This window comes from Salminus brasiliensis, chromosome 15 (genome assembly GCF_030463535.1).
Source record: "Salminus brasiliensis chromosome 15, fSalBra1.hap2, whole genome shotgun sequence".
In the NCBI taxonomy this organism is placed as follows: Eukaryota; Metazoa; Chordata; class Actinopteri; order Characiformes; family Bryconidae; genus Salminus; species Salminus brasiliensis.
Genome location: NC_132892.1, coordinates 1988399 through 2015196, shown reverse-complemented (window position 1 = coordinate 2015196; position 26798 = coordinate 1988399). Strand labels below are relative to the sequence as shown.

Here is a 26798-nt window from a genome sequence, read left to right as displayed (position 1 = left end):
TGAGGCTGGGTCGAGTCTTAAGTCTCTGGGTATGAGGCTGGGTCGAGTCTTAAATCTCTGGGTATGAGTCTGGGTCGAGTCTTAAGTCTCTGGGTATGAGGCTGATTCGAGTCTTAAGTCCCTAGGGTAGTATCGAGTCTCTGGGATGGGAAGTGAGTCTCATTTGTCTAGGAGAGGCCTCAAGTCTCTCGAGAGTGCAAGTCTGAGTTGAATCTGGAGCCTCTAGGATGTGACTAGGTCTCGAGTGAAGTGGGGGGCTGTGAGTCATCTCTTGCATCTTTTATAAAGAGTTGCAATGAAAATATGTGCCGTTTGTTTTTGCTCTGATGGAAATTTCGAAGCTATAACACCTGGAGTCTTGAGTCATTTAAGCACTAAATTCGAGATGATTCTCAAACCAGTCCGACACCGACTACCAGATGCCTTTCTGCAGGTATAAGCTTGGTTTGCTGCTATCTGAAACGAGATCCGTGTTTACATAGGATGCGTTGTCACATGTTTATGCTTTATTTACTACAGATTGTGATCATTTGTCTGAGTTGTTATTCTGCACTAATGGGCGATTATGTCATACTTGATGCAAAAGAGCTTAGCACTCACTTATCACATACACACAGTCATGTAACTCTGTGTTTGTGTGTGTGTATGTGTAAGTGCAGGGGGGTTGTGAGCTTGTGTCAGGATCGTTGCCATCGGGCCTAATTTGTGGATAATTGCAGTGCATAATGAGAACAAAGACTCCCAGCCGTGTCAGCACAAGTGTCAGTGAAATTGCAGCCATTACGAGAAACGCAACATGGAAATTAATGGCATTCCTCGTTTTAATTTGCATCTTTATCTGCACATGTCATCCAGCCGAACATTCCCTCTCATCTGCGCTAGAGAAGAGCGTACCAGAGGTTGCTGAACCTTTCATTAGAGTGTTCATTTAGACTCTCTGAGGCCAGCTACTGTTTAAGTTCACATTACCGCTTCTTACTAATAATGCACAAAGAAGGATGTGATCATGGATCTGCGGTGTTGGGTGATATGGATAGCCATCCAGTCACGGATCTACTGGCATCTTTATCAGAACCCCCAGGCTTGTAGCATCATTCTTCTGGCCAAAGTTTCCAATTACAGCTAGAGACGCTAACGGTCAGCTCATCACTTGGTGCCATCCCATAGCCCTTCATTAGGGGTCAGTTTCTGGCCACAGAGCTGCTCACAGCTGGATATATTTGGGTGGACAGTCACTCTATCAGTGACCTTAGCAGGTGTGCGAAACCCTATCTGCAGTGATTTGATGTTCAAAGTCTGGGTCATGTCACATGTCTTGAGTCTTTGGGGTGCAAGTCTTGAGTGTAAGAGTGTGAGTCCAAGTCAAATCTTGAGTCTCTGATGTGCGAGTCTGAGTTGAGTCTGTAGTAAGTGAGTCTGAGTCAAGTCAAGTCTCTGGGGTGTGAGTCTAGGTCGAATCTCTAGAGTGCGAGTCCAAGTTGAGTTTTGGGTCTCTGGGGTATGACTCTATATTCAGTCTCAATTTCTAGGGTGTGACTCTTAGTTGAGTCTCTGGGTTTGACTCTAAGTCAAGTGTTGAGTCTCTGGGGTATGACTCTAAGTCAAGTCTTGAGTCTGAGGAGTATGAGTCTAGGTCAAGTCTTTGGAGTGTGAGTCCAAGTCAAGTCTTGAGTCTCTGGGGTATGACTCTAAGTCGAGTCTTGAGTCTGAGGAGTATGAGTCTAGGTCAAGTCTTTGGGGTGTGAGTCCAAGTCAAGTCTTGAGTCTCTGGGGTATGACTCTATTGAGTCTTTAATCTCTAGGGTGTGACTCTAATATGAGTCTCTGGGTTATGACTCTAAGTCAAGTCTTGAGTCTGAGAAGTGTCAGTCTAGGTCAAATCTCTGGGGTATGACTAAGTCAAGTCTTGAGTCTAAGGAGTGTCAGTCTAGGTCAAGTCTTTGGGATGTGAGTCCAAGTCGAGTGTTGAGTCTCTGGGGTATGACTCTATTGAGTCTTTAATCTCTAGGGTGTGACTCTAATATGAGTCTCTGGGGTATGACTCTAGGTTGAGTCTTGAGTCTCTGGGGTACTCATGTAAATGCTGTAAAAGGCTCTGTTGTTTTGACCGGCTTATAACATTTCACAGGATCCAAAGAGGAGAATAGTTCTCACATCAAGTGAGAACAGACAAGAGTAGGGTTTGGCACCGGGGTCAAAAGCCGGTCAGCATCGGAGCCACGAGAAATGTCAGGTTACGTAACCGGCCCTGAGCAGCTCTGGGTTCTGAACCTCAAAGACTTTCTAACCACTACAGACGTGAGAAAGGGCATCTTTTAAATTATGGCATGATGAGCACATTAAAAAGTTAGACGCAAAGACACGAGGTCGTCTCCGCCCTTTCCGTTCTGTAGCTTATTATAAATGAGGGCATATTAAAGTCAATATTCTGATTTTTGCAGGACTGATTTGTCTCTCTGGCAACTAGGAACTGTCCAGGTGTCAAAAATGTCTCAAACAAAAAAGGAAACTAGGCAAAAGGTGGACAAGAAAACAAAGACAACAGGGACAACACATTGGTTCATAGTTGTGTTAATGTTGTATTGTTGTTTCAATAGAAGCGAAACCTTGTCCATCTCCTTTTGGCTTGCCGCTGTTCTTTATATTGTGTTGAATTTCATGACGAATGGACCAATAGAAATGCTCCAGCCTACCTGTTCATAGCTCCCCCTAGCACTACTAATGTTCCCAAAACTAGGAAGGTAAGGACTTGGGTCCCCAGCTTTGGGTCCCCAGCTCCACCACACCAGCTAGCAGACGCCTGGGCCGGCCAACATCTCCTAAGAATGTTAAGGGGAGAGAGTACTGCCAGTTGTGCTCTCTCTGACTCCGGCTACTGATGGCAAAATGGCATGGCTCAGCGTTCGTCCGCTATATCTCTATATTTATATAGTTAAAGAACCTTCACATCAGCTTCTTCAAACCTTTCTAAGGTTCTACACACATCTGAAAGTTTTACAGCATGTAAAAGTCTAGAGCGATATTTCTGTTTAGGTTTGAGATATCAATTAAATTGAGCCCGCAATTACAGGAAAGCCAGTGCAAGCCCATGGCATCCAGGCATTTAATTAACGTATTGAATTCTGCAGTATCGCCACACTCGGCCGGAAGACCTGGAGGCTCGGTAGACGCTGTTGCTCGACACGGACGTCAGTTCCCTCCCTGCTTTGCATGTTGACCATTCAGCATTTTACATCCTTGTGTGACTGTTTCAGTTCTATTACTTACTGTTCGCAGCTTCATTTGCATTTATATGCCTTTATTGGTCATGGGGTTATTCATTCATTAACATATGCCCGGATGTGACTGGCATATGTTAGCAGCCAGCAAAACACTAATAATGACTGTTCAGGCCGGCACTCGGCCTGCTGAGACATCCCTTCAGCAGTATGGGGCTTTTCCTGGCAGGGTTCTCCATACGAGGAGAACAGATTTACAGCAGTGCAAAGCAATGGAAGTGTTCAGGTTTCCCCAGAGCGGGCAGTGGACTGTGTTCTGAACACCCCCTTACTGACTCGCACCTTCAACCCTGAGCTTCTTCAAATCCTGTTTCCACTCACTGGCCACTTTATTAGAAACCTCTTGTGGTTCCACACACTGGCCACTATTAGAACCCCCTCTCTCCTGTTTCCACTCACTGGTCACTATATTAGAAACACCTACCTTCTACTTCTACTCCCTGGCCACTTTATTAGAAACCCCTACTTTGTACATCCACTCACTGGCCACTTTATTAGAAACACCTACCTTCTGTTTCCACTCACTGGCCACTTTATTAGAAACCTCTTGTGGTTCCACACACTGGCCACTATTAGAACCCCTCCCTCCTGTTTCCACTGGCCATTATATTAGAAACACCTGCATTCTACTTCTACTCCCTGGCCACTTTATTAGAAACCCCTACTTTGTACATCCACTCACTGATCACATCTATCTTCTGTTTCCACTCAATGGCCACTTTATTAGAAACCCCTCCCTTCTGTTTTCACTCACTGGCCACTTCATGATCCCCTCCTGTATTATGGGTCAATTATGTGAATGTACAATTTTCTGACGGTTACGGCACCACTATTGACCAGATATCCTTTAGGTGCTGGACCATCCTCAGCACAGCCCTTCTCATAAAGGGAAAGCTGAAAGTAGAGAAGATGAGGGAATTGTTGTTGGGAGATGTTTCAAATCTCATGTTGTGACTCTGCCTCCGGAGCAGCAGGAGAGCTCTGCTTTGTTCGAGGCGGCAACAGCAGGCATTCACTTTCAGCTAAAGCCACCCTTGGCATTCACATCATCGGCCTTCTGGGCAGTGGCCTGGAGTTGGTAACCATCTGTTGCATAAAGTGTAGGACAACAGCAGACGTCCCTGTTGGCGCCTTTTTGCGCGCCTTGTTAGACCGCGAGCTACATTCCTGACGACCGGGACCTTTCGGCACTCTTTTGAACTCTGTTTGTTGTCCTCTCTTTCTCATGCTCGTCACGGTCTTGCGTGTCCTTTGTATTTCTGGATCTCAATAACCTAACCCTGGACCATCTTTTCAGTGCCGTCTTTTCTCTTTAATGAGCCCCTGGGCATCGTGTAGGTCTAATCTTTGTTATTTCCCCAGCCAGAGGCAAGATATTGTTGTAATAGGGCACCCGGGGATCCTCTGTTCTTCCGACTCGCAAGCTGGCTTAACCTCTATTAATGCATGCGGGACAGCCGAGCGGTAACGCGGCACTGCCCTCCCCTGTCTGGGATGCGACCTGTGCCAACTATGGGAGCTGCCACTCGGGCCAGCATGCAAAGGGCCTGTCATGCTAATTGATTTTGGTGGCTTTTGATTCGGGTTACCCGGCCTTTCATGCGGCTCATCGCGAATGGAGCTCACGGACGAGCGCCGCCGGCTGACTCGCTCGGCTCCTCCATGGAAGGCTGGACGGGATTGCAATTGCCAAAGGCTGGCAGTGTGGAAACCAAGCGCTGGACCTGCATTAATACCGCTGGCTTTTTTTTTCCAGCTTTCTTTTTGCTTGTGAAACGTTGAGCAATATATGTGCCGCGAACATGACGATTGATCTCTTGGAGATGCTTTGATGTCCATCGGTGGGTTGTTTTAAAGTTAAGTTTTCGAGTGCTAGGAGCTAAGTTACAGTAGTCATGGCAGCAGCTTTTATCGCTAATGGACTTTTAGCGAAATCGATCGTACCATTGTGAGTAATCGACATGGAGATGGTTCTTTGGGTGATGCCATAAAAGAACCACTTTTGGTTTCATAAAGGGCCATGTTTGTAGAACCTTTCAAAGGCCTAAAGAAACCTAAAGAACTTGACATGGAGGTTTACTTGAGGTTCTTCACACTTGCACCATTGCATCTCTATTACCATGACCATTAAACACGGTTCTGTAGTTGCCATCTCTCAATTTTTGTCTTGTATACTTTTAACGATGGCGGCTCTTGATATTTGACATTTGTCCAGATATCCAGAGCATGTCTTTACCTCTGTTGATTGGTTGCTCAGTGCCCAGAAGTAATCTCTTTGAGATACAGTGTCCTAGAGCCCAGTGCGCTATTGTACGCTATTGGAACGATACTGGCTGGACTCCCGATGCATTTCTCAGGCTAATATTTGAGATGCCTGTGTGTTTTCAGGCTGGCAGCAATATGCAGCCAGAAAACCATTTGTGCAATTGGTGTGAACGGTCTATGGGAATCAGTTGTTAGTGTGAGAGTACTCATTATGCAAGGTGTGAAATACGCTGGGTTCCGGGGTGGTCTGGGACTTCCTAGTACACCCCTTAGATATTTTCTAATGAAGTTATAGTCAACGCAGAAACGTGCAGGGAACAAACTGGTCTACTATTGCCTTATATATAAGCCTTGATACCGCAATAGCGGTTTAGTAATGGTTATACAATAGAGATCCAGTCGGGTTTCAGTAGTGGTCCAATGGAGGTCCAATTGCAGTTTAAAAGTGGTCCAATAGTGATCCAATAGAGGTGCCATAGTGATCCAATAGCAGTCCAACAGTGGTCCAATAGCAGATCAAATAGAGGCCCAAAAGTGCTTAAATAGAGGTCCAATTGCAGTTTAATAGTGGTCCAATAGTGGTCTGATAGCGGTCCAAAAGAGGTCCATAGCGGCCTCATAGAGGTGCAATAGAGGTCAAATAGCTGTCCAATAGAGGTTTAAATGTGGTTTAATAGTGTCCCAATAGCAGTCCAGTAGTCTAAAAACAGTCCAGAAGAGGTCTAATTCCAGTTTAATAGTGGTCCAATACTGGTCCAGTAGTGGTCCAATAGCTGTCCAGTAAAGGGTCCAATGGTGCTTTAATAGTGATACAATAGTGGTCTAATAGTGGTCCAATAGTGATACAATTGTGATCCAACAGTGGTCAATAGCAGATCAATAGGAGTTCAAAAGAGGTCCAGTAGCGGTCCAATGGTTTAATAGTGGTTCAGTAGTTGTCCAGTAGCCATCCATTAGAAGTCTAATAGCAGTTCAGCAGTGGTCCAATAGCAGTTAAAGAGTGAGTCAATAGAGGTCCAGTAGTCCAATAACTCCCTGGCAGAGGTCCAACAGAGGTTCAATAGTAATCCAATACCACCTTAATAGCAGTTCAATAGTGGTCCAATAGTGGTCTAATAGCGGTCCAGTAGAGGTCCAGTGGCAGTTTAATAGTGTCCCAGTAGCGATCCAATAAAGGTCCAATAGCAGTCCAATAGCCATCTAGTAGACATCCAATAGCAATTCAGTTGCTGTCCAATAACAATCCAATAGCGGTCCCATAATGGTCCAATATCAGTTTATTAGCGGCCCAGAACCAGTCTAATAGCTGCCCACAAGAGGTCAAATAGAGGCCCAATAGTGGTCCAATAGCAGTTCAGCAGTGGTCCAATAGCAGTTAAAGTGTGAGTCAATAGAGGTCCAGTAGTCCATTAACTGTCCGGCAGAGGTCCAACAGAGGTTCAATAGTGATCCAATACTCTTTCAATAGAGGACCAATAGAAGTTCAGTAGTGGTCCAATACCACCTTAACAGGCAGTCCAATGGCAGTTTAATAGTGTCCCAGTAGCGATCCAATAAAGTTCCAATAGCCATTTAGTAGAAGTCCAATAGCAATTCAGTTGCTGTCCAATAACAATCCAATAGCGGTCCCATAATGATCCAGTATCAGTTCAATAGCTGCCCACAAGAGATCAAATAGAGGTCCAATAGTCATCCAATAGTGTTTCAGTAGAGGTCCAATAGAAGTAGAGGTTCAAACGTTGTCAGATAGTTCCATTTTTATGCACATAACATATTTTATGTATTTAATCTAAGTTTAATATAAATGTCCCACATGTACCAGACTGTCCTCAGCATATCAGTTCAATATTGTTGTCTCCTCTACTCTTCTAAATGTCTTCAGAAGAGACAAAATTACGTGTGTTTAATCCCACATCCTGACAATAATCTATAAAAGCAACCCCGTGTGCCGACATCTGCGGATCTCTGGAACTGTAGCCTGACTGTAAGAAGGCTGTAAACGTGGCATGAAGATAGATGAATCCATAACTTCCTGCCCCACGAGATGCTTGTTCCATCGATTAATGCACACATTCATCTGTAGCTCTAGAGAGGTTTAGTACCAAATATACTCCAACACACTCTTATGCTTGACTCAGCTTTTGTCCGCCGCATCCGGGCTCACATAAATCTGAACAAGATGCGGATAAGTAGTTTTGAAACCACCTCTGTTTTGAGGGGGAGTGAATAATGAACCGGATTTGCTGGGGAGCCGAGGACGACGACACATGTCCGTTTGTTTTTGTCATTGTTTCGGAAAACTTGAACACCTGCTCTTTCCTTGTTGCACATATCAGCACTCAGCAGTGCTCCGAGAGAAATCCTGTCGTCCCCAGACGCAGCCGAAAGTTCCCGATGTTGTTTATTTCTCGGGTTTATTTATTTATTTAGTCCCCCCGCTCTCAGCTGAAAGGGCTCGGTGATTGAGCGCTAAATGAGATGCGCTCAGCGCCCGAGCTGTCCCGCACCATTCTCAGCAGACCTCCATTTCCAACTTAGTCCATTGATGTAAATAATTAGCATTAATGTCTTGGCAGGGCGTCAATTTTCCCGGTATTTAATTGTCTTGAAAATTGACAAAGACACACTTCTAAAGCGAGTGAAAGTGGAGCTCTGCCAAGGAAATGATAAATAAATAAATAATTGAAAAAAATAAATATGCAGGCAAATAAATGTCTGAATGCTCTTTTCTGAAGGAGCCTTTCCACCACGACAGCATTCGCAGTAGGGCAGCGGTGGCTCAGTGGTTAGTGGTGCTCACAGGGTTTTGAGTTTGATTCCCAACTCTGCAAGAACAGGACTTAAGCTTTGCTGTCTGTTTTTGCACCATTAAATGTTTTAAATGTGGTTGCTCAGTTGTCTGGATTATTGATCACAAGGTTGTGGGTTCCGTTACATGATCACAAGGGATTGGGTTCAAAGCTGCTACTGTTGAGCAAGGTGCTTAACCTTTGCTGTGTGTCTCAGTTTGTGCAAAATGTGGTATATTTTTACGCTGTACAACTATATATAGGGTGCTGGGGGCTCAGTGGTCTGGATTATTGTTCACAAGGTTGTGGGTTCAATGCCCAACTCTGCTAAACTGCTACTATTGAGCAAGGTGCTTAACCTCTGCTGTATGTCTCAGTTTGGGAACAATTTTGTTTTATATGTTACAAGTGGTGGCTCAGTGATCTTGGTTATTGTTCACAAGGTTGTTGGTTCGATAGCCAAATCTGCAAAGCTACTGGGACTCTGAGCAAGGCACTTAACCCTTTTGTTTGTCTCAGATTGGTCAATATGTAATATGTCATTTCCCTATATTACATGAGGTAGTGGCGGCTCAGTAATCTGGACTATTGTTCACAAAGTTGTTGGTTCAATACCCAACATTTGATGAGATGACACTGTTGGGCACATAACCTTGTCTCAGTGTGTCTCAGTTTGGTCAATACCACATATGGTTTCACTGTGCTTCGACTAACATAACATATATTCTATGGGGTAGTGGTGACTCAGTAATCTGGGTTATTGATCAGAAGGTTGTGGGTTCAATATCTGAGTTCACTTAGCTGTCATCTTCTACAGCTTAACTTTTTGCTTTCTGTATAGACGTATAGACATATAGCAACAGCCAATCTGACAGCACAACAAATGGGACTACTCTACCTAACCTTTGCATAGATGTACTGAACCCAGTAGGCTTCCCAGCCGTGATGGACCAACTGATGATTAACACAGAGTCATAAATCACAGTTTAGGACCTGTCCGAACCAGCAGAGGTTAAATCGGAGTGAACAGGACAGCGAGGTGCCAGGAGATGTCATCACATTCTGATTAGGTGTCGCACAGATTTGCAGCCTGTCTGCTGGGGCCGAATCGAATCTGGCAGGCCCTAATACAGAACCCTGATGCACTCCCTCAAAGGTGCACCTATACGATGAGATGTGGAAAGAGCTGAGAAGTAGGTGAAGATAGCCCTTCTTATTCCCCGTAGGCCCAGGAAGAGAAATAATGGCCACCTTTCCAGACACTTCTGCGCTTGTTTGTGAGGAATATACAATTAGAATGACAGCGTAATAGCGTTTTAAGAGGCTTCCAGTCGCAAGGGGACGAATAATACGTAATAACAAACAGGGTGACAGCAGCCACGGTCAAGATGATAATCACAATGAGGATGGCAACGTATTGTCGTTAATTATTCTGCCTGGCTCTTTTGCAGGGGATGATGTACTTGGAGGAGAGGAGGCTGGTCCACAGGGACTTGGCTGCCCGCAATGTTTTGGTCAAATCTCCCAACCACATCAAGATCACCGACTTTGGCCTGGCTCGTCTGCTGGACGCTGATGAGAAGGAGTACAACGCAGATGGAGGCAAGGTCAGAAAGCAGAATGCACTTAAGTAGTCTGTAGTCTATAAATCAAATGCTCCAGGTACGACCATGTCTTAAGAAAACAATAGCAGAACCTTTTTCGTGGTCCACGATGCTACGCCCATAAGGTTATACAGTCTTTTATTGGTGTGGTTCGACCAGGGTTGCCCAAAACACCTCATACAAGACCCCTTGGAACCCTCAAACCAGGCTAAGAACCCTTCAAGCATCAAAAGCTTGAATGCTATTACTAGCATATCAGATGATATTTTTTTTTTTTTAGCTTGAATCCCCTTTTTATTAAAAGTGCATGCTAGAACTTGTGTTTCAAATACATTAACCACTTTATGAGCTGCAGGTGTTTCCAATAAAGTGGCAGTGAGTGTAAATACTAGTGTAAATCTTTTCCTCCCTCCCGCTCTTGTGCAGATGCCCATCAAGTGGATGGCGCTGGAGTGTATTCACTACAGAAAGTTTACCCACCAGAGTGATGTCTGGAGCTATGGTAAGGGAAAATGCTGACTACTCCAAAATTCAGTATCCAGAAAGTAATTATACACACTTGGGAACGGTGAGCATATGTTCGCGGAGCGGTGGGCCATCCTAACTGTGGCCCCTGGTGGGCAGTTAGGGGTAAGGCGCCTTGCTTGAGGGCACTTCACTTCAAAGGGCATTGAACCCACGACCACAACGCTGCTTCTCTAACCCTTAGACCATGGCTACTCCAAAATGTGAATGTGAATGGTTTAGTGTCCAGTTGAGTTGAGCTGCCATTGGTTAGCAGTTACTGGCCTGATAATGGCGTAAAAGATCATGTTTAATAGAGAAACTGATAAATCTACTCTAGTAGAATCCGTAATTCACCCTAGTCACTGCTTAATAATGTAGTACTTGGCAACCAGGACAACTACTGACTTGATAAGGATGCCAGTCCTTAATTATCCCCACCCTGTGTTCCTTCTTAGAGACCCCTTATTAGTTCAGAAGTATCTGATGTGTGGTATAAGATGCGTGTTGGGAGCTCTCCCAATGAAGCCAAACCTGCACTTGCATTGCACTGTGTCTTGCATTCGTGTTGTCGCTTCCTTCAGGCGTGACCATCTGGGAGCTGATGACATTTGGAGGGAAGCCATACGATGGGATTCCCACCCGCGAGATTCCGGACATCCTGGAGAAGGGTGAACGCCTGCCTCAGCCTCCCATATGCACCATAGACGTCTACATGGTGATGGTCAAATGTGAGTCTGGCAGAGTCTCCGCCCTGATTCTCGGATTCCCTGATTCCCTGATTCCCGGCCAAATCCAGCGCTCAGATTCTTTGTAGCAACAGAAAGGGTTCGGAATTAGCATATGGGTCAGCTGCAAGCTTTCAAAGGCGGAATTAAACGCAAGCCAGTCAAAAAGCACATGAAAAGAGATGGAGATTAGACGCATTAATTCTAATTACATCCCGACCGCGAGCCGTTGTTTGTGGTTCACGCCGCTGTAACAGTAATAATCACGCGAAACACGGAGAGGGAAATATTGATAGAGATGGAATTCGGTTTTGATTACTTGAGTAATTGCTGCTCATTTAGATAACGTGTTGGAGTGGAAGCTTTGAGAGGGAATTAATTGCGGGGAAATGAAGATCACAACAGCGAGAGGTGGGAGTAAGCGAGTGCCTGCAAGGAGCTGAATGATTGGCAGAGCAGCGCTGTCACCAGTTCTGTAATTCCTCTCGAACCCTGACCCTGGACGTCGGCTTAACATTCGGAATTGATCTGTTAGCATGTAGATGCCGATTCCTCATCGCACTGCTTTTGTTGGACCAGGCAGTAAGTCATTTTACTGACTGGCGGACAAGCTGCCTGTTAATTGTCTGAGGGCTACAGTTAGCCACAATGCTAACAAGTATCTGTGCTGTGGAGAGGAGCTGTAATTGTAGCTAAGCTGAGGTTGGGTCTGAGGAAAGTTATTGCATATCAGCTCAACATCGCTACAGCAACTTTAGCAGCGTGCCGGCCGGCCGGCCTCACCCAGCATCGCTACCGTGGAGTTAGGATTACTATTACATTGCTAGAGCTGCGTTAGCTGTGCTGTCACAGTGTAAGCATCGCTATCACAGGGTTAGCATCGTTACCATACAGGCTGCCGGCCTCACCCAGTTTGCTGCCACCGTTTTTTCAACGCAGCATTAGCCTAGCTACCATGCCAGCTATTTATTTTACGAGCTGTTTATTTTCCACCACAATTGCATTAGAATTTCAAAGTTGGGAATTTTGGCTAAATTCATATTTATTGTTTTGTATACAGTAATAATCCCATTTAAATTAAATTGTTGTTTAAATTGTTCATCAAAATTACATCATTTGAAATGTTTATATAAAATTTTAATTTAAATGTAATATTTAATATGTATATGTATACAATAATAACTTTAGAGGTCTCACAAACTTCACAAAAATGTCATCATTTAAAAATATTTAATATTTGCTACATTATTTGTTTTATAATAGATTGTTGTATTTTATTTCAGATTTTTATATTATTAACTATTCATCAAAACTGTATTAGCATTTAGAAATGTGGAATATTTGCTATATTAATCATTTCTGTTATATATACAGTAATAACCCCCTATTTGTTAAAGTGTCTACAATAATAGCTTTATTTATATTGTAAACTGTATTGAATAAAAAATGTAATTAGCATTTGGAATATGTAAAATATTTGCTATATTGCTTGATATTAATAATGTTTTATTTGGGACCGTAATAAATGTATTTATGTTACAACAGCTCACCAGAAGGTATTTTTAGATGTTGTATTAAATAGTTTAATAAATTCTGTAAATATAATGATAAATAATACACTGTTTACCTTCTGCTTACAGTCAGATCTGATCTCCACTTTAGAGATATGATAAACTCTGGATGTTCTTCTTATTAGAACTTCATTATTCTGGACTCTTCACTGTACCTTCCTAAGAAGTAAACATGGCTTTATAAGGCTTAAAACATGAATAGTGATTCCAAACTTTTTTTTGAACACTACGAAATGTGACTATGTTGTGACTTATTTGCTCTCGTTCTGTCCCCCACCCTCAAGGTTGGATGATCGATGCTGACAGCAGGCCCAGGTTTAAAGAGCTGGCCGCAGAATTCTGCAGGATGGCCAGAGACCCTCAGAGGTACCTCGTCATCCAGGTGAGAGAGGAACGCCGGCAGTGATGAATGCCTTCTTTGTTATGGCCCTGCATAAAAAATGTCCTGCGCTCCTCTAGCCCTCACCCTCTGTGGTGGCGGAGAGTAATCGGGCTGTGTTTGTCTCAGGGGGATGACTGCATGAAGCTGCCCAGTCCCAACCACAGTAAATTCTTCCAGAGTCTTCTGGAGGAGGACGACCTGGGAGACCTGATGGACGCCGAGGAGTACCTGGTGCCTCAGACCTTCAACGCTGCTGCATCCTCCTATCCATCCAGGCCTCATCTGGACTCCAATCGGGTGAGAGCTGCGTGGTGTTGTACGAAGGGTTCTCTGAAAGATACCACAGAAGAACCACAAACCTTTAAAGTGCTAAAGAACCTTTTGCATTAAGTAACATCGCTATGGTTGCATTAGCAGCATGATAACCATTGGCCTCACCCAGCATCTACCATTGCATTAGCAGTATGCTGACTGTGGCCTCACCCGGCAGCTACGGTTGCATTAGCAGCATGCTAACCGTTGGCCACACCCAGCATCTACCGTTGCATTAGCAGCATGCCGACCATTGGCCTCACCCAGCATCTACCATTGTATTAGCAGCATACCGACCGTTGGCCACACCCAGCATCGCTACTGTGGTGTTAGAGCGCCCGCTGTTGGCCTCACCCGGCATCTATTGCTGCATTAGCAGCATGCCAACCGCTGGCCACACCCAGCATCTACCGTTGCATTAGCAGCATGCCAACCACTGGCCACATCCAGCAGCTATGGTTGCATTAGCAGCATGCCAACCGCTGGCCACACCCAGCATCTACCGTTGCATTAGCAGCATGCCAACCACTGGCCTCACCCAGCATCTACCGTTGCATTAGCAGCATGCCAACCACTGGCCACATCCAGCAGCTATGGTTGCATTAGCAGCATGCTGACTGTTGGCCACACCCGGCATCACTACCACAGTGTTAGTGTGTCGATCACCGGCCTCTCCCAGCATCACTACTGTGGTGTTTGGCATCAAGTTAAAGGTTCTTTAGGTCCCTTGTAGCACCTTTAAATTTATGTTCCCAGTCCATACTTGGAACCTAAGCTGCAAAAGCAGCCTGTTTTCAATGTATAGTTTTAGTGATGTCTTACCTTCATCCTACCACAGTTTAGCCACGCCCACTCACACTGTTATAAGTAATAAGGAGTGTTTCAGCTTGGCCTGCTGCTTCAGCCAGGCACAAAAGAGAGCAGGGGGCATCAGAAAACTTCATCAGAGGTCATTTACGTGCACCATATGAGCTGTAAACACATAAGACATAAGTGACATAAGTAACCGGACGAGTAACAAGTATCGGATTAAAAGGGGATTATGCGTCAAAATATGAACACAAACTGGAGAGAGAATTCTTAGCTCAGAAGTAGTGTCTGCAGGATGATTTTCATGACTTTCGTTTCCTGACCCCCCCCCCACCTTCCCTCCCCTTTATAAAGTGTTTTGATGGAAGATCTCACCGAGTGAGAAAGTATTACCCAGTGATAAACAGTTCAGCACAGGCAGAGTGACCTCGGTGTCCCTTTCCTTTTCCTCTGTGGTTTTACTGCATATGCCATCGTATACTCTCTCTCCATAAAACTGATAGCAGGGGGTATTATAGCACCATAACACCTCCTTCTCCCCCTCTTATTCTTCTCCTCCTCCTCTTCCCGCTTCCTCTCCTTATCAGAATCAGTGCAGCTACCGTGATGGAGGTATTCCGCCTGAGGAGATAGCAGGGGCTGCCGCCTCCACTGGCGGCCCGTCCGTCCCAGCGGGCACCCAGCGGGTGCCTCTGGACTCCCAGGAGGAGAAGCACTGTAACGGAAGCCTGAAGAAACAGGCCAACTTTGGCCTAGTGGAGGACAGCAGCGGTCAGCGATACAGTGCCGACCCTACCGTCTTCCTGGGACAAATACCTCAGAAGGGGGGCACTGACGAGGACGGCTACGTAGCCCCACAAAAGGACAGGAGTTCCTCAGGTAACCTCCTGGAAATGTCTCACCATTAGTCGACTGTTTACCCCCTCTGGGGTCTATTAGGCCATTTTCTCGATTTGTCTATTTCTTCTTAAATTAGCGTTTTAAGGCACTTGCCTATCAGACCATCCCCACATTTTATATCAGACTGTTCAGAACAGCCTCAGCTCTTTTGATAATTAGACCCCATGTGACCTAGAGCACTGAGTGAAGAGGTACCAAGACCCTAAACCTGAAAAAGTCTCAGCTTCACTAAAGCAGACGAATGTCTGAACAACATAGTGTAGAAACTGCGAGAGGCAGAGGACGAATTTCAGAGTGTCCATTGGTCAGTTTCACACAAAAACATAGACAGACCCATGAATCTACCGATTACAGATGAGAGGCAGATGACAGACAGGCTAAACCACCAGTTAGACAGGTCAAGAGCAAGAGATGAGTATCTCGACCTGTCTTCAAACCATCGTAATTCTATTATTTCCTAATATTTCCTAGCTGTATTATTGCAAAGATATTAATAAAAACATCAGAAAACATCAAATTTGACACTGTGATGCGTTCCTAGCATCCAGAGGATTAGACGTAGCTAGCAATAGCAGAAGCTCAATGTGAGTTTGAGGAAAAAGAGGAGCTATTTTTAATGCAAAGCTAATGTATGTTTTACATTATGACCATGTAATTGCTAATAAAGCTATTCACTGTCAGTGACACCAGATAGAAAACGGCTTGAACCTCCGGAAACAGTCAATTTAAGTGTGATGGCATAGCTAGTCTACAAGCATGACCATCCTGGCCAAGCTAGCTCACCAGCATGGCCAAGCATGACCAAAATGATCCAATACAACATACACTATGCTGGTCAAGAGCTGGTAAGCCAGCAAGCTTACCAGCATAGGGTATGTTTTGTCTGGATGACCAGCCTTTTCAACCACCTTGGCAATCAAAGACCAGCACAGACCAGCAGAAGATGGTCTTGAGCTGAATTTCTCAGCAGGGTAATCAGTCCTTTGTGTAGTTATACCTACACAAGAACAAAACTTCAAAGGATTTTTGTTAAAAAAAATGCATTTCTGACCACTATGCAAGTGTGCCAAACATAAATCCGGTGTCAAGTTGAGTAGGCGGACAGATCGATAAGGGGATGTGGGCTTCTCCATTCTCAAACTTGGCAGTCAGTAAGGGTCTCTCTCGTGCTTCAGCTTGGAGACCCTCAGAGCAGAAAGTGCAGGGGAGCTGAGCTCTCAAAAATGTAAATTTTGCCTTTGTTTGGAAAAAAACAGGATGAAAAAAGCATGAAATAACTATTCATAGGAATCATGTGAATTCATAAGGTGAAATTTAACCTCAGAGAATTTTATTACATTGTAAGGGTTATTATTCGGTTTTGATTACATGGAAAACAATGCAAATGCTTCTAAGGATGGAAGCATGCAAATCTGAAACTGTTTTCAATAGAAGAGGTTAAAACACCAGTCCCGGTTGTTGTTTTTACCCGTGTCGCTCGATGTCCTTCATGCAGCAGGTGTGGATTATTAACTGCGGTAGAATTTCTTTGCACCTGGGCATATGTGAATCAAATCGACCATGACCTGTCTCTTGATTCCTGCAGAGCACCTGAATCCCATCGAGGAGAATCCTTTCGTCACGCGCCGCAAGAACCGAGAGATCCATGCCCTGGACAACCCGGGTTACCATAGCACCCCTGACGGGCCGCCCAAAGTTGAGGACGAGTACATCAACGAGCCTCTTTACCACAACACGGGTGAGATGAGCCAGGAGACCCTGAAGAAGAATGGGATTCCTGTTCCTCTACTGTCCTTAACTGCGACCAACCCTACCAATAGCCATGTACCCCTCACCACCCAAACAGGGAGACCCCATCACCACAGCCAAGGAGCACATGTTCATTTTGCGATCCCGCCCGTTCAGCCTCCTCCAAGTGGACCAATGAGTCAGAACGGCCACCATGCCCATTTAGTCAAGGGGATATCCGCCGATCACCCAAGCAAGTCTGGGCATCCTTCGTCAACTGGCCAAATATGCCACGTCAGCCACCAAGTCCAGCCTGGCTACCCCGGTCCTGGTAGTCTCTCGGACCAGCAGGCTCAAATGTCCAAGTCTGCAACTGCTGGCAAGAGTAGCATCACTGGCCTCCCGGGCCACGTTGCCCATCAAAGCATCATGCCCCAAGCGAGTCTCACTGGAACAATACTGGTGGACAAGACGTACAAGAACACCTTTGACAATCCAGAGTACTGGCACCACAGCCTTCCGTCCAAGGTCGTGCAGCATCCAAAAGACCCTTCGCTGATCTGCAGTAACAACTTCCTCTACAAGCAGAACAGCCGCATGCGGCCCGGCGTGACTGAAAACCCTGAGTACCTGTCAGAGTCAGGCATGAAGCCAGGGACAGTCCTGCCTCCACCACCATACCGGCAGAGGAATACTGTAGTGTAATGCCCTAATCGCTCATATTCCAGAGAGCCTGGTTCCTCTACCAGCACCTTAAGCGTATTTCCTTATTTCCCTGTTCCTCAGCAGTTCCTGGGAACGTTTAGACCCTAAACTCACCATGTTCAGTCTTGTGCCATAGCAGGATGCTCCTGAGGAAGGACTCAATTTAAGACTCAACAGGGAAAGCAGGTCGTTCCGGCCTGGGTCATCCCAGGATATTTGCCCAAGTGAGCCAGAGAACAAAGTGTACCTTCCTGCCATTTGTACCTCTCCTCTTTCGTTGTTTCCTGTTTGGAATCTAAGGTAACTTTACAGCTTTGGAAAGGTGGTGACCGATTGGAGACTTCACCACTTCACAGCGTACTTTCATGTGCTTTGAGACGACTCCCGTTTTTCTTCGGGCTAAGAAAACAAGCACCTCACCATTGACCTGACTTGGAGGTTACGAGTCAAGTCTCATGTACTTACTGGTAGTTACACTGGAACAAGCTAAAGCATACCTTTGATTCCGGATTCTTTTCAGAGACAAAAACAAGGCCATAATGTGAGCAGGTCTAGTGGGCTGTCTGAAAGAATGCATTGTTTTAGTACCTTCACGTTTTCTATATTACATAGCCTGCTTCATAAATCCATAAAAAACATATGACAGAAATAGAAAAAGACTAGAGATCAAGATTTTGAAAAAAAAACTTGCTGGCGGAAACCTTCGACGTGACAGGAAAGAGGAATGAATAGAATTGGGGAAACTGTCACTTGATGTAATATTTATAGTTGAAGGTTCTATGAGAAACATTTGTACATTCGGAAAGCTTTGAAAGATTAACCAGTGAGCAAGCCAAGAGCCACAAGTGCGGAAGAAACCTTACACTTGAGAGAAACCGAGACTGTGGAACTAGATCCCTTTGATTGGCGTTAAGGTTATAATTTAAAGCGTAAGGTTGGGTAACTGTGGGTAACACTTCCCAGATGAATCTGATATATATAATACATCACACATGCATTTACCGCAGGTTATCAGGCATGTGTAATGCTGTACCACGTAAAGCAACAGTAAGTTCTCGTAAGTGGACACTTGCGTAAACACCTGAAGCAGGTATGAAAGCAGGTAAATGCAGACAGACCTTTGAAATTCTTACAGCATATTGGATGTGCAGCAAAACTTCTTACTGTATGTTTCTTTGACTGTAATTATGAGGCGTTATGCATGTCATATGATGCAAAATCATCTGTAATAAGCTCCCCGGACAAAGAATTAGTCACCTTGCTTGTTTAAGTTGCGTGGTAGTAACTTTGCAGATGGCGCTGCACTTGGATGATGGGGATATACCTACCTGCAGGGTCTGTGACAGGACTCACAGGACTCAGACATTGAGAATAGTTTAGTACAGTACAGTTAGTGTCTTGTCCAATGTGTGTAAAATGGGTCGCACAGCAGATGTTAATGATTGGCTAAAAGGAGTGACTGCATTTGGGTGTGGCCAAAAGCCATAGTGTAAAGGATGTAACTGAATCTGCAGGTCTGTGGAAGTGTACGGTCATACGGGTCTACCAGCAGTGGCAGAAATTCCAGTCTACAGGAATTCTGGCCACACTGCACAATTCTTTGATGCAAGAGTGGCTGAACATTGATGTGGCCTACATCCAGAAACTTCTGCTACATGCAGTCCATGCCAAATCGAACTGAAGCTGTTATTCGTGCTCATGGACGTATAACTAATACCACTCTATTAGGTCATGCTATTCAGTCCCAGGTGACTAATTCATTTGTCCGGTGAGCTTCTATTATCTATACAAGATTCTCAGGACGTGTTACCAAAGACTAATCTTAGGACTGTGGTCTATTCATACTGGATAGATCAAATTACACTGTAGTTGGGAATATACACAAGTGTTTCAGACGCAGTATCTGTGCTGAAGGCCGCTAGTTACACCCCATCAGAATTTAAGACTTGAAGGTAGAGCAACGCTGTAGGACATTAGCTGCCAGAGCCGCAACTGGCAGATCCACAAAGTGGTCACAGGATCGTTGACAAGGTGAAGGCCTGGCGAGTGGCATTGGTGGATATCTAAATCTCAGGGGAAGAGACTGAATTAGAGTCGAGCTGTTTGTACCAGAAGCACAAAGACAAAAGTGTAGTGCAAGAGAACTGGAGAACTTACACAGTGGGAAAGTGCATCAGGGTGATGCTGGGGCAGGAATGGAGAGTACCCAGTGGGGAAGGTACTACAAACAATGGACTTATCTGTTTTACCCAGCAGACCAACAGTGTTTTTTGCGCTTAACTCATCATGATTTCCCTTCAGCAAGGTTGCTTTTTGAAGACTGTTGCTTTTTACCATTCTACTAGAGTTCTAGCTCTGAAGAGCCAATTGGAACCAAGGGTTTATGACTAGATATGAACACCAAGAAAGGCACCTACCCTTGGAACATGCACTGTTTAACTGCCAGATCATTCTAAAGCCTTATCGTCTAGATCTTCAACTCCATTGTCATTTGCAGACGACGGTTGCTTTAACAAATCTGTCGAAGGTCGTGCTGTTCTTCGGAAGAGAAATACTGAATACGATTAAATCTACATGGATAGCCCTGGAGGTCATCATCCTAATTAGATCATGTGAAATTGATAAGGCATAAGAAAGTAGCCTCAGTTATATTTGTCTATCAAGTTGTGACCTGGGAGATGATGCATATGGAATCTCTGCAGGGTGGGATTTTTTACGCAAATGCTCAGAATTATCCTGGGCTGCATGAGACTTTTTGAAGGGGTAATCGTCTAGGTGATGGAAAGTGCTGTCTGTAAGTAGCTGGGCAGTGTTGTTTTGGCTTTGTATTGCAGTTTTTGAGGGTCTTCACAACTATATCAGGTGAATTTGGTGGAATCACAGCTTTTTTCAAAAGGGAACATCTGAACCAAAATCCGTAAATTCCAATTACTTTTTGCCATAAGCAGCCGGAGCCTGAGGGAGCACAGTTGGCCATACTCTCTTCGGGTTGGTAGATGGCGCTCCTCCTCTTTCCACATCAATTCGATGTGATGCTGGCCGGCAGGGGCGTCTGCTAGCCGATGCATCAAAGCTAGGAACCCAGCACTGTCCTCTGAACCCGTTGGCTGCTCAGTGATATTGCAATCTGGGAAATTCGATGTAGGTAATTGACGCTCGAAAAATTAGTAGTACTTTGAAAATCACACTGTATGACTGCTTAACGTCTGTAACCTATACAGATGGTAAGATGGTGGGGATCTAATGAAGGTCCTTTATCTCCTCTTGTTTTGAGGCTTCAGTTGTTTGAGTCTTCGGTCTTGCCTCCGGTTTGTGAGATGCTTCTCAGAAGGTTTTGACGTCAGGTTTCACAGGTGTTTCATCATAGTTTGGAGATGAGGTTTGCTTTGGAGCTTGAGAAGTTTCTCTTTTTTCTACACTTCCCTTAACCCATCACTCTGGTCCACTGTGTCCATAAAGCGTAGTCCGAGAACTAACAAAAAGTCCCAATTTTTTGATGGACCTGGTCTGTCCAGAATGTTCCATGTTGCTTACAGAAGTGGCCCATCCAGCATTTTCCATCTTTGGACCTTGGCAACTCCAAGGTTATGGGCCTTATTAGCATGCTAATCCGAAAGCTTTGCATATGTTCCAATCGAGAGAAGCCTATAGCTGATTGCGAATCGTATTCGAGACCCAGCAATTTAACGTGAGCCTAGCTTTTGTCAACCAGTAACAACTACCCAGCCAAATGTCGTTTGATTCTCGGTCGCAGAAAATGGGACCTATCCTCAGAAAAGGGCTGTGATTCCTGTTTCCTCAGTTCAACCCCAAAACAACCCGTTCCATTATTTACGGACTGCTGCCTGCCATACGTACCATGCACCTGGTGGTATTCGGACTATGCGAGTGACACGTTTCTACATAGCAAAAGCACTGGGTATTGCACACAGTATTGACAGTACTGACGTATGTATAACTAAGTGATGAAATGTGAGGAACATCTGAGCCAACAAAGCAAGGGCATTGGTGACGGGCGCGAGGACAGTCAAGCCTCCGAGAATCACCTGTGGATTTTATTTTAAAAAATAATCAAAAATACTCTAAATGTGAATAGTATTTTTATAGAGCGCCGAGAGGCATTTACAAGGCAGACTTTGTAAATACCGTGAACCTTGTTTTCCTTTTTAAGGTTGGTTTTAACGTTTCCACGCTACGTGTTGTTCCTTTACGTTGAACATGCGCTGTCTATGATAGTGGTCTGGCATAGTGCTAGCACCTATGTGTACCTTTTGATCGTGATCTTCATACAGTGCAGATCGCCCGGGGTTACGGTAACACCTACGTACACCGGCCTAGGGCATGTACCCTGGAGAAATGGTAGAGTAACCTGTAAGCTTACGGCATTTCAGCGTAAACTAGCGGGAGTGGTCAGTTGAGGGGCTAGCTGCATCACCGAGTGTTAGGTAGGACCGGATGTAGGCTAAGCCAGGGTGTAAACTTTACAGCTGGCTGGGAGCTGACAGAAAGGTCGAAATTCTAGCCGATTTCAACATTTGAATAATATTTTTTTTCTGAATCTGTGTAAGCTAATAATAAATAAAATATTTAAAAAGATCAATTACTAAATTGAATCTGCAAGAATATTTTGAATCATAGGTACTTGAACGTATAACGTTATAATTAAAAAAACAAACCAACTCAGAATCATCAGTTTTATCAGTATTGGGACGCAATAGCGTACTGCCGGGCTTCTTTAAAAGCCAGAATAAAAGTCCTTTGTAAGAAAATTTGAATTTACAAACTGAAGTTTTAGATTAAAAAATGTAAAAAATAATTTTAAATATGTAACATTTTAAAGCTACCGTATTTTTTTATTTTTTTTACATTTAAAACATGTTAATGCCTGCAAAACTATTTTATTTTATTTATTTTATTTTAAAAGTAATTTACTGAGTCTGCGTATATAATTGGATGGTTGCATGACATTTTTTTAACTATAATTTCATTTTGATGCACTGCAAAGGTGTTTATTTGATATATCATGTATTTATTTAATTATTTCATGGTAAATTAACATACATAATGGACTAATGGAAACAAAGTGCACTGACCATCAACCCATGATTGATGATTTTCCGAGCATATTTAACTATTGAGATGTATCTAATTATTTAAAATTTTAACTTTATTTAAATTAACTTTAAAATATATATATAATTCTCTTAATTAAAAAAAAATTCAGGTTACTCTTTTAAGGGGTCCAGAAATTAAAAATCTGATTCAGGATTTTGTGCCAAACTAAATCCTGGGGCAGATTTTTATTTTCTGGACCTGAATTGTCCATTTTTAGGAATTCTAAGCTTTTGTAAACCACCTGTAAAGGCAGGTTTAAGTTTAAGGGGCCACTTCAACCCCTTAATTCCATTCCAAACATCATGTAGTTTTTCTGTAACTCCTCCCACCTTCAGCATGCATCATCAGAAGGAGATTTTACTTTTAACCCTGAAAATCTCACGTTCAACACTGCTGTGACACACAGTGCGAGACAGGTAGGCATGTCTGCAATGGACATTGCCATGGTTACATGCATCACTGTGGTCGGAGGTCGCCTTTAAGTCCGTAGTCTATGGGTGTAGATCTAACACGGGCGATTGCACTGTGCAGATTCGAACCTTGCGTCCGAGGTGCCATCATGTTCTCCTCTTCTTCCTCTTTGTGCTATTCGTATCGAGCTTTGCTCGGGATTTGCTCTGTGGGTTAACCCCTCCTACTTTTCTTGCTGCTTTGACTATTTGCTGTGGCCCCTCCCCCTTTTTCTCACCTTTCTCTTCGGTATGCGATGTAAATATGCGTGTAGACGACCTGCTGCAAGACGCTAAAGACCTTCCGAACCACTCCTCCTCACCGCAGCACTCCTCCTACGTGCCGTTTATTAGCCATGTGCTACCATTTCGATCTCGACCCTCCTCTGTGACCGAAGCGGGGCTATTTATTAAAAAACAACGTTGTGCTTGTTCATTTCTGCGTAGACGGAGCCGGACTGAACTGACCTTCTCGTAAGTAGAACCTGGTGGGAACGTCCTACGTTCAGATATATGCCGTCCACCCCCGAGCCGAGTTCCAGATGAACCTGTGTATAATGTGAAACTGTGTAGCGTCTCTGTTTAAACAAGATTTTTCAGAAATGATTATTTGTGGATTTTTATGTTTATTAATTTCGTCCATTTCATGGCGATTCTGTTTGTTGTTGTCCTCAACAGTGGCCATGCCTTCCCCTCTGAACTTTACAGCATACCTGAGGCTTTATATAAATATATAAATATAAATATATCACTGAAATACTTTTCCTTGCATTTGTTACATGACCCTGTCGAAAAATATATATTTTTAATTTAATACAAATAAAAATCAAGTGAATATTTCAACGCTTGGGTTGCCTTTCATTTCCAGTCTGTTAAGCAGGTGTTTCTGATAAAGTACAAGGTGGGGTGTTTCTGATAAAGTGGCCAGTGAGTGGAAGCACAAGGTGGGGTGTTTCTAATAAAGTGGCCACCGAGTGGAAGCACATGTTGGGTTGTTTCTGAGAAATTGGCCACTGAGTGAAGGCACAAGGTAGGGGTTTCCAATAAAGTGGCCAGAGAATGGAAGTACATGGTAGGTGTTTCTAATAAAATGGCCAGTGAGGAAGTACAAGGTGGGTGTTTCCAATGAATGTGTTGTGATTTAAGCCCAATAACAGCCAGCAGTTGTAAACATCAGTGTACTGTAAACAGGTAAATGGTTGTGTTTGGAGCTCTTCAGCGCACCAGAAGTGACATTTTGATTATCGTCCCTTTGCCTCTGGTCCGCAGGTCGTCCCGCAGAACTGAAATGAAATTGCGAGTGCTTGTGTAAACTTGATAGCAGCCGAATGATTTTTTATTCCGCGATCATCTTTTGCCCATGCTCGCAGCCTTTCATTTCAATCATAAATAATACAGAACTGTCCGATGCTTGAATACGATCCCTCTGAAGTTGCTGCTATTAATACTAAGTAGCCAACAGCTTGCTGTGTGTTCTTGGATTGTTTATGCAGTGAAGTGCTGTCATCTTTTATTCAGAAAAATACTCTCCCTCCTCGAATCTTCCCCTGCTCTCGGAAATGGAAAGAAAGAGGTGTGTGTGTGTGTGGGTGGGGGGGGGGGTAAACACTTCGGAGCAAAGGTTTCGTAGAGTTGAACCTAAACTTCATGATAATGGAGGCTCAGGTTGTGAGAAGAATTTCTACCCGTGATCCCTAGCACCACCACCACCACCCACCCTCTCTAGATAAAGTCTGGTTCCACAAAGACGGGTCGCCGTCGAGCTCTGACAGACGTGCAATTACACCACTTAATTTCCCAGGCATTGCTTTTGATGACAGCATTGTTGGGTGACAATGCTTGCGTAATTGAGGTTGCCATTCTGAAAGGTGCGCTCTTTTCTTTCTTAAATAGCGCGCAGCTGAAAGGAGCTCGGAGGCTTGTGGAAGTACGGCTGGATGTGTCTGTCATGTCTTAATTATAGGAATCCATGGAGGAGCCCACCACCACTCATCAATCATACTGAATATTTAGCTTTGTTCAGCCCCCCTCCCCCCTCCCTTACATAATGCTAATTGGACCAACAGCGAAATAAAGGCAGCATAGATCAGTTAGCAGGATCTTAGATCGGATGGATGCCTGGATGCCTTTGGGTTTTTTTCTGTTGTTCAGGTCATCAAAGCATGCCACCAAAATAGCTCCCTCCCTCCAAAAGAACCTCTGAAGGTGGTACCTGTGGTATCTGCTACCAGGACATTCCACCAGGTGGAGTTGCCCCAGATCAACCCACTGACCTGTCCATGTGGGGCCTGTATGGGTAGCCCATGTTGGCCCCACAGGGTCAGTGATGGCAGGACCAGGAAGGGTTAAACATGGGCTCCATCTGGGTTGTACACTGCACATATAACAACACCATAGTAACCACCTAGCAGCTCCATACCATCCACCTAGCAACACCATAGTAACCACATAGCAACCATCTAACTGTAGTAACCACCCAGCAGCCACACATCAATCACCTAGCAACACCAACCACCTAGCAACCATCTAGCACTATATTAACCACCAAGCAACTTTCTAACACCATAGTAACCCCATAGCAAACACTCAGCAACCAAATATCAACCACCTAGCAACACCAAAGCAACCATCTAACACTATATCAACCACTTAGTAACTATCTAACAACACAATGGTAACTATCTAGCAGCCTAATACCAACCACCTAGCAACACCATAGCAAACAGGTAGTGATCATCTAACAACACCATAATAACCACATAGCAGCCACATATCAACCACCTAGCAACAACATATCAACCACCTAGCAGCTATCTAACAACACCACAGTAACCACCTAGCAGCCCCATAGCAACCACTTAGCAACCATCGAACACCCTAGAAACCACCTAGCAGCCCCCTATCAACCACCTAGCAACACCAAAGCAACCATCTAACAACACCATAGTAACTACCTAGCAGCCTAATATCAACCACCTAGCAATACCATAGCAAACATGTAGCGATCATCTAAAAGCACCATAGTAACCACCTAACAGCCCCATAGCAACCACTTAGCAACACCCAAGCAACCATCTAACAACACCATAGTTACCACCTAGCAGCCTCATACCAACCACCTAGCAAGATCATAGTAATAGCATAGCAACCACCTGGTGTACCATAGCAATGACACATTTCTGTGTGGTTGCTATGGTACACCACACAGAAATGTTTCCCCCAGTGACCATGTAGCAACTTACTGTACTACTTAGTGCACTTTTACCTGCCAAACCCGCACTACTAAGACTAGCATGTAGTCTACGCCTTATAGTGCGTAGTGCGCAATTGGGACGCAGCCGTATTACTTAGGGGGCGGTAAAAGAGAGCTTCACTAGAGGTCTTAACCACGGAGTGCGATGGTAACCCAGCCTCCTGGATTCATTCATTATTAGTAAGACAGTCACTGTGCAGTAAAGTATCCCTTTAACGCGCTCACGCTGAGACACACCCCGGAGCGCAGAGTGTTCAGGATGTTGTTTGGTATTATTTTCAGCAATTATTCAGACCTAATTAGCCGCTCAGCTTTCATGCTAATGACCTCTCATGTGAGGGTAAAATAATTCCTCACAAGACAATTCATTTAAACCGCCTCGTAAACCAAGGAAAACATCCTCCT

The 26798-nt window shown here is 44.3% G+C and overlaps 1 protein-coding gene across 2 annotated transcripts in view; it reads left to right on the top strand.

Annotated features, from left to right (window-relative positions):
* LOC140535388 (receptor tyrosine-protein kinase erbB-4) overlaps positions 1-23926 on the top strand; it is a 214713-nt gene extending 190787 nt beyond the window's left edge. For both annotated transcript variants that reach the window (XM_072656717.1, XM_072656716.1), the window contains exons 21-27: positions 9784-9939; positions 10363-10438; positions 11025-11171; positions 13024-13121; positions 13248-13418; positions 14831-15122; positions 16729-23926. In XM_072656717.1, the coding sequence (XP_072512818.1) occupies positions 9784-9939; positions 10363-10438; positions 11025-11171; positions 13024-13121; positions 13248-13418; positions 14831-15122; positions 16729-17576 (1788 nt within the window). In that variant the 3' untranslated portion in view covers positions 17577-23926. The remainder of the gene's footprint in view (positions 1-9783; positions 9940-10362; positions 10439-11024; positions 11172-13023; positions 13122-13247; positions 13419-14830; positions 15123-16728) is intronic.
* Positions 23927-26798: the final 2872 nt, after the last annotated feature.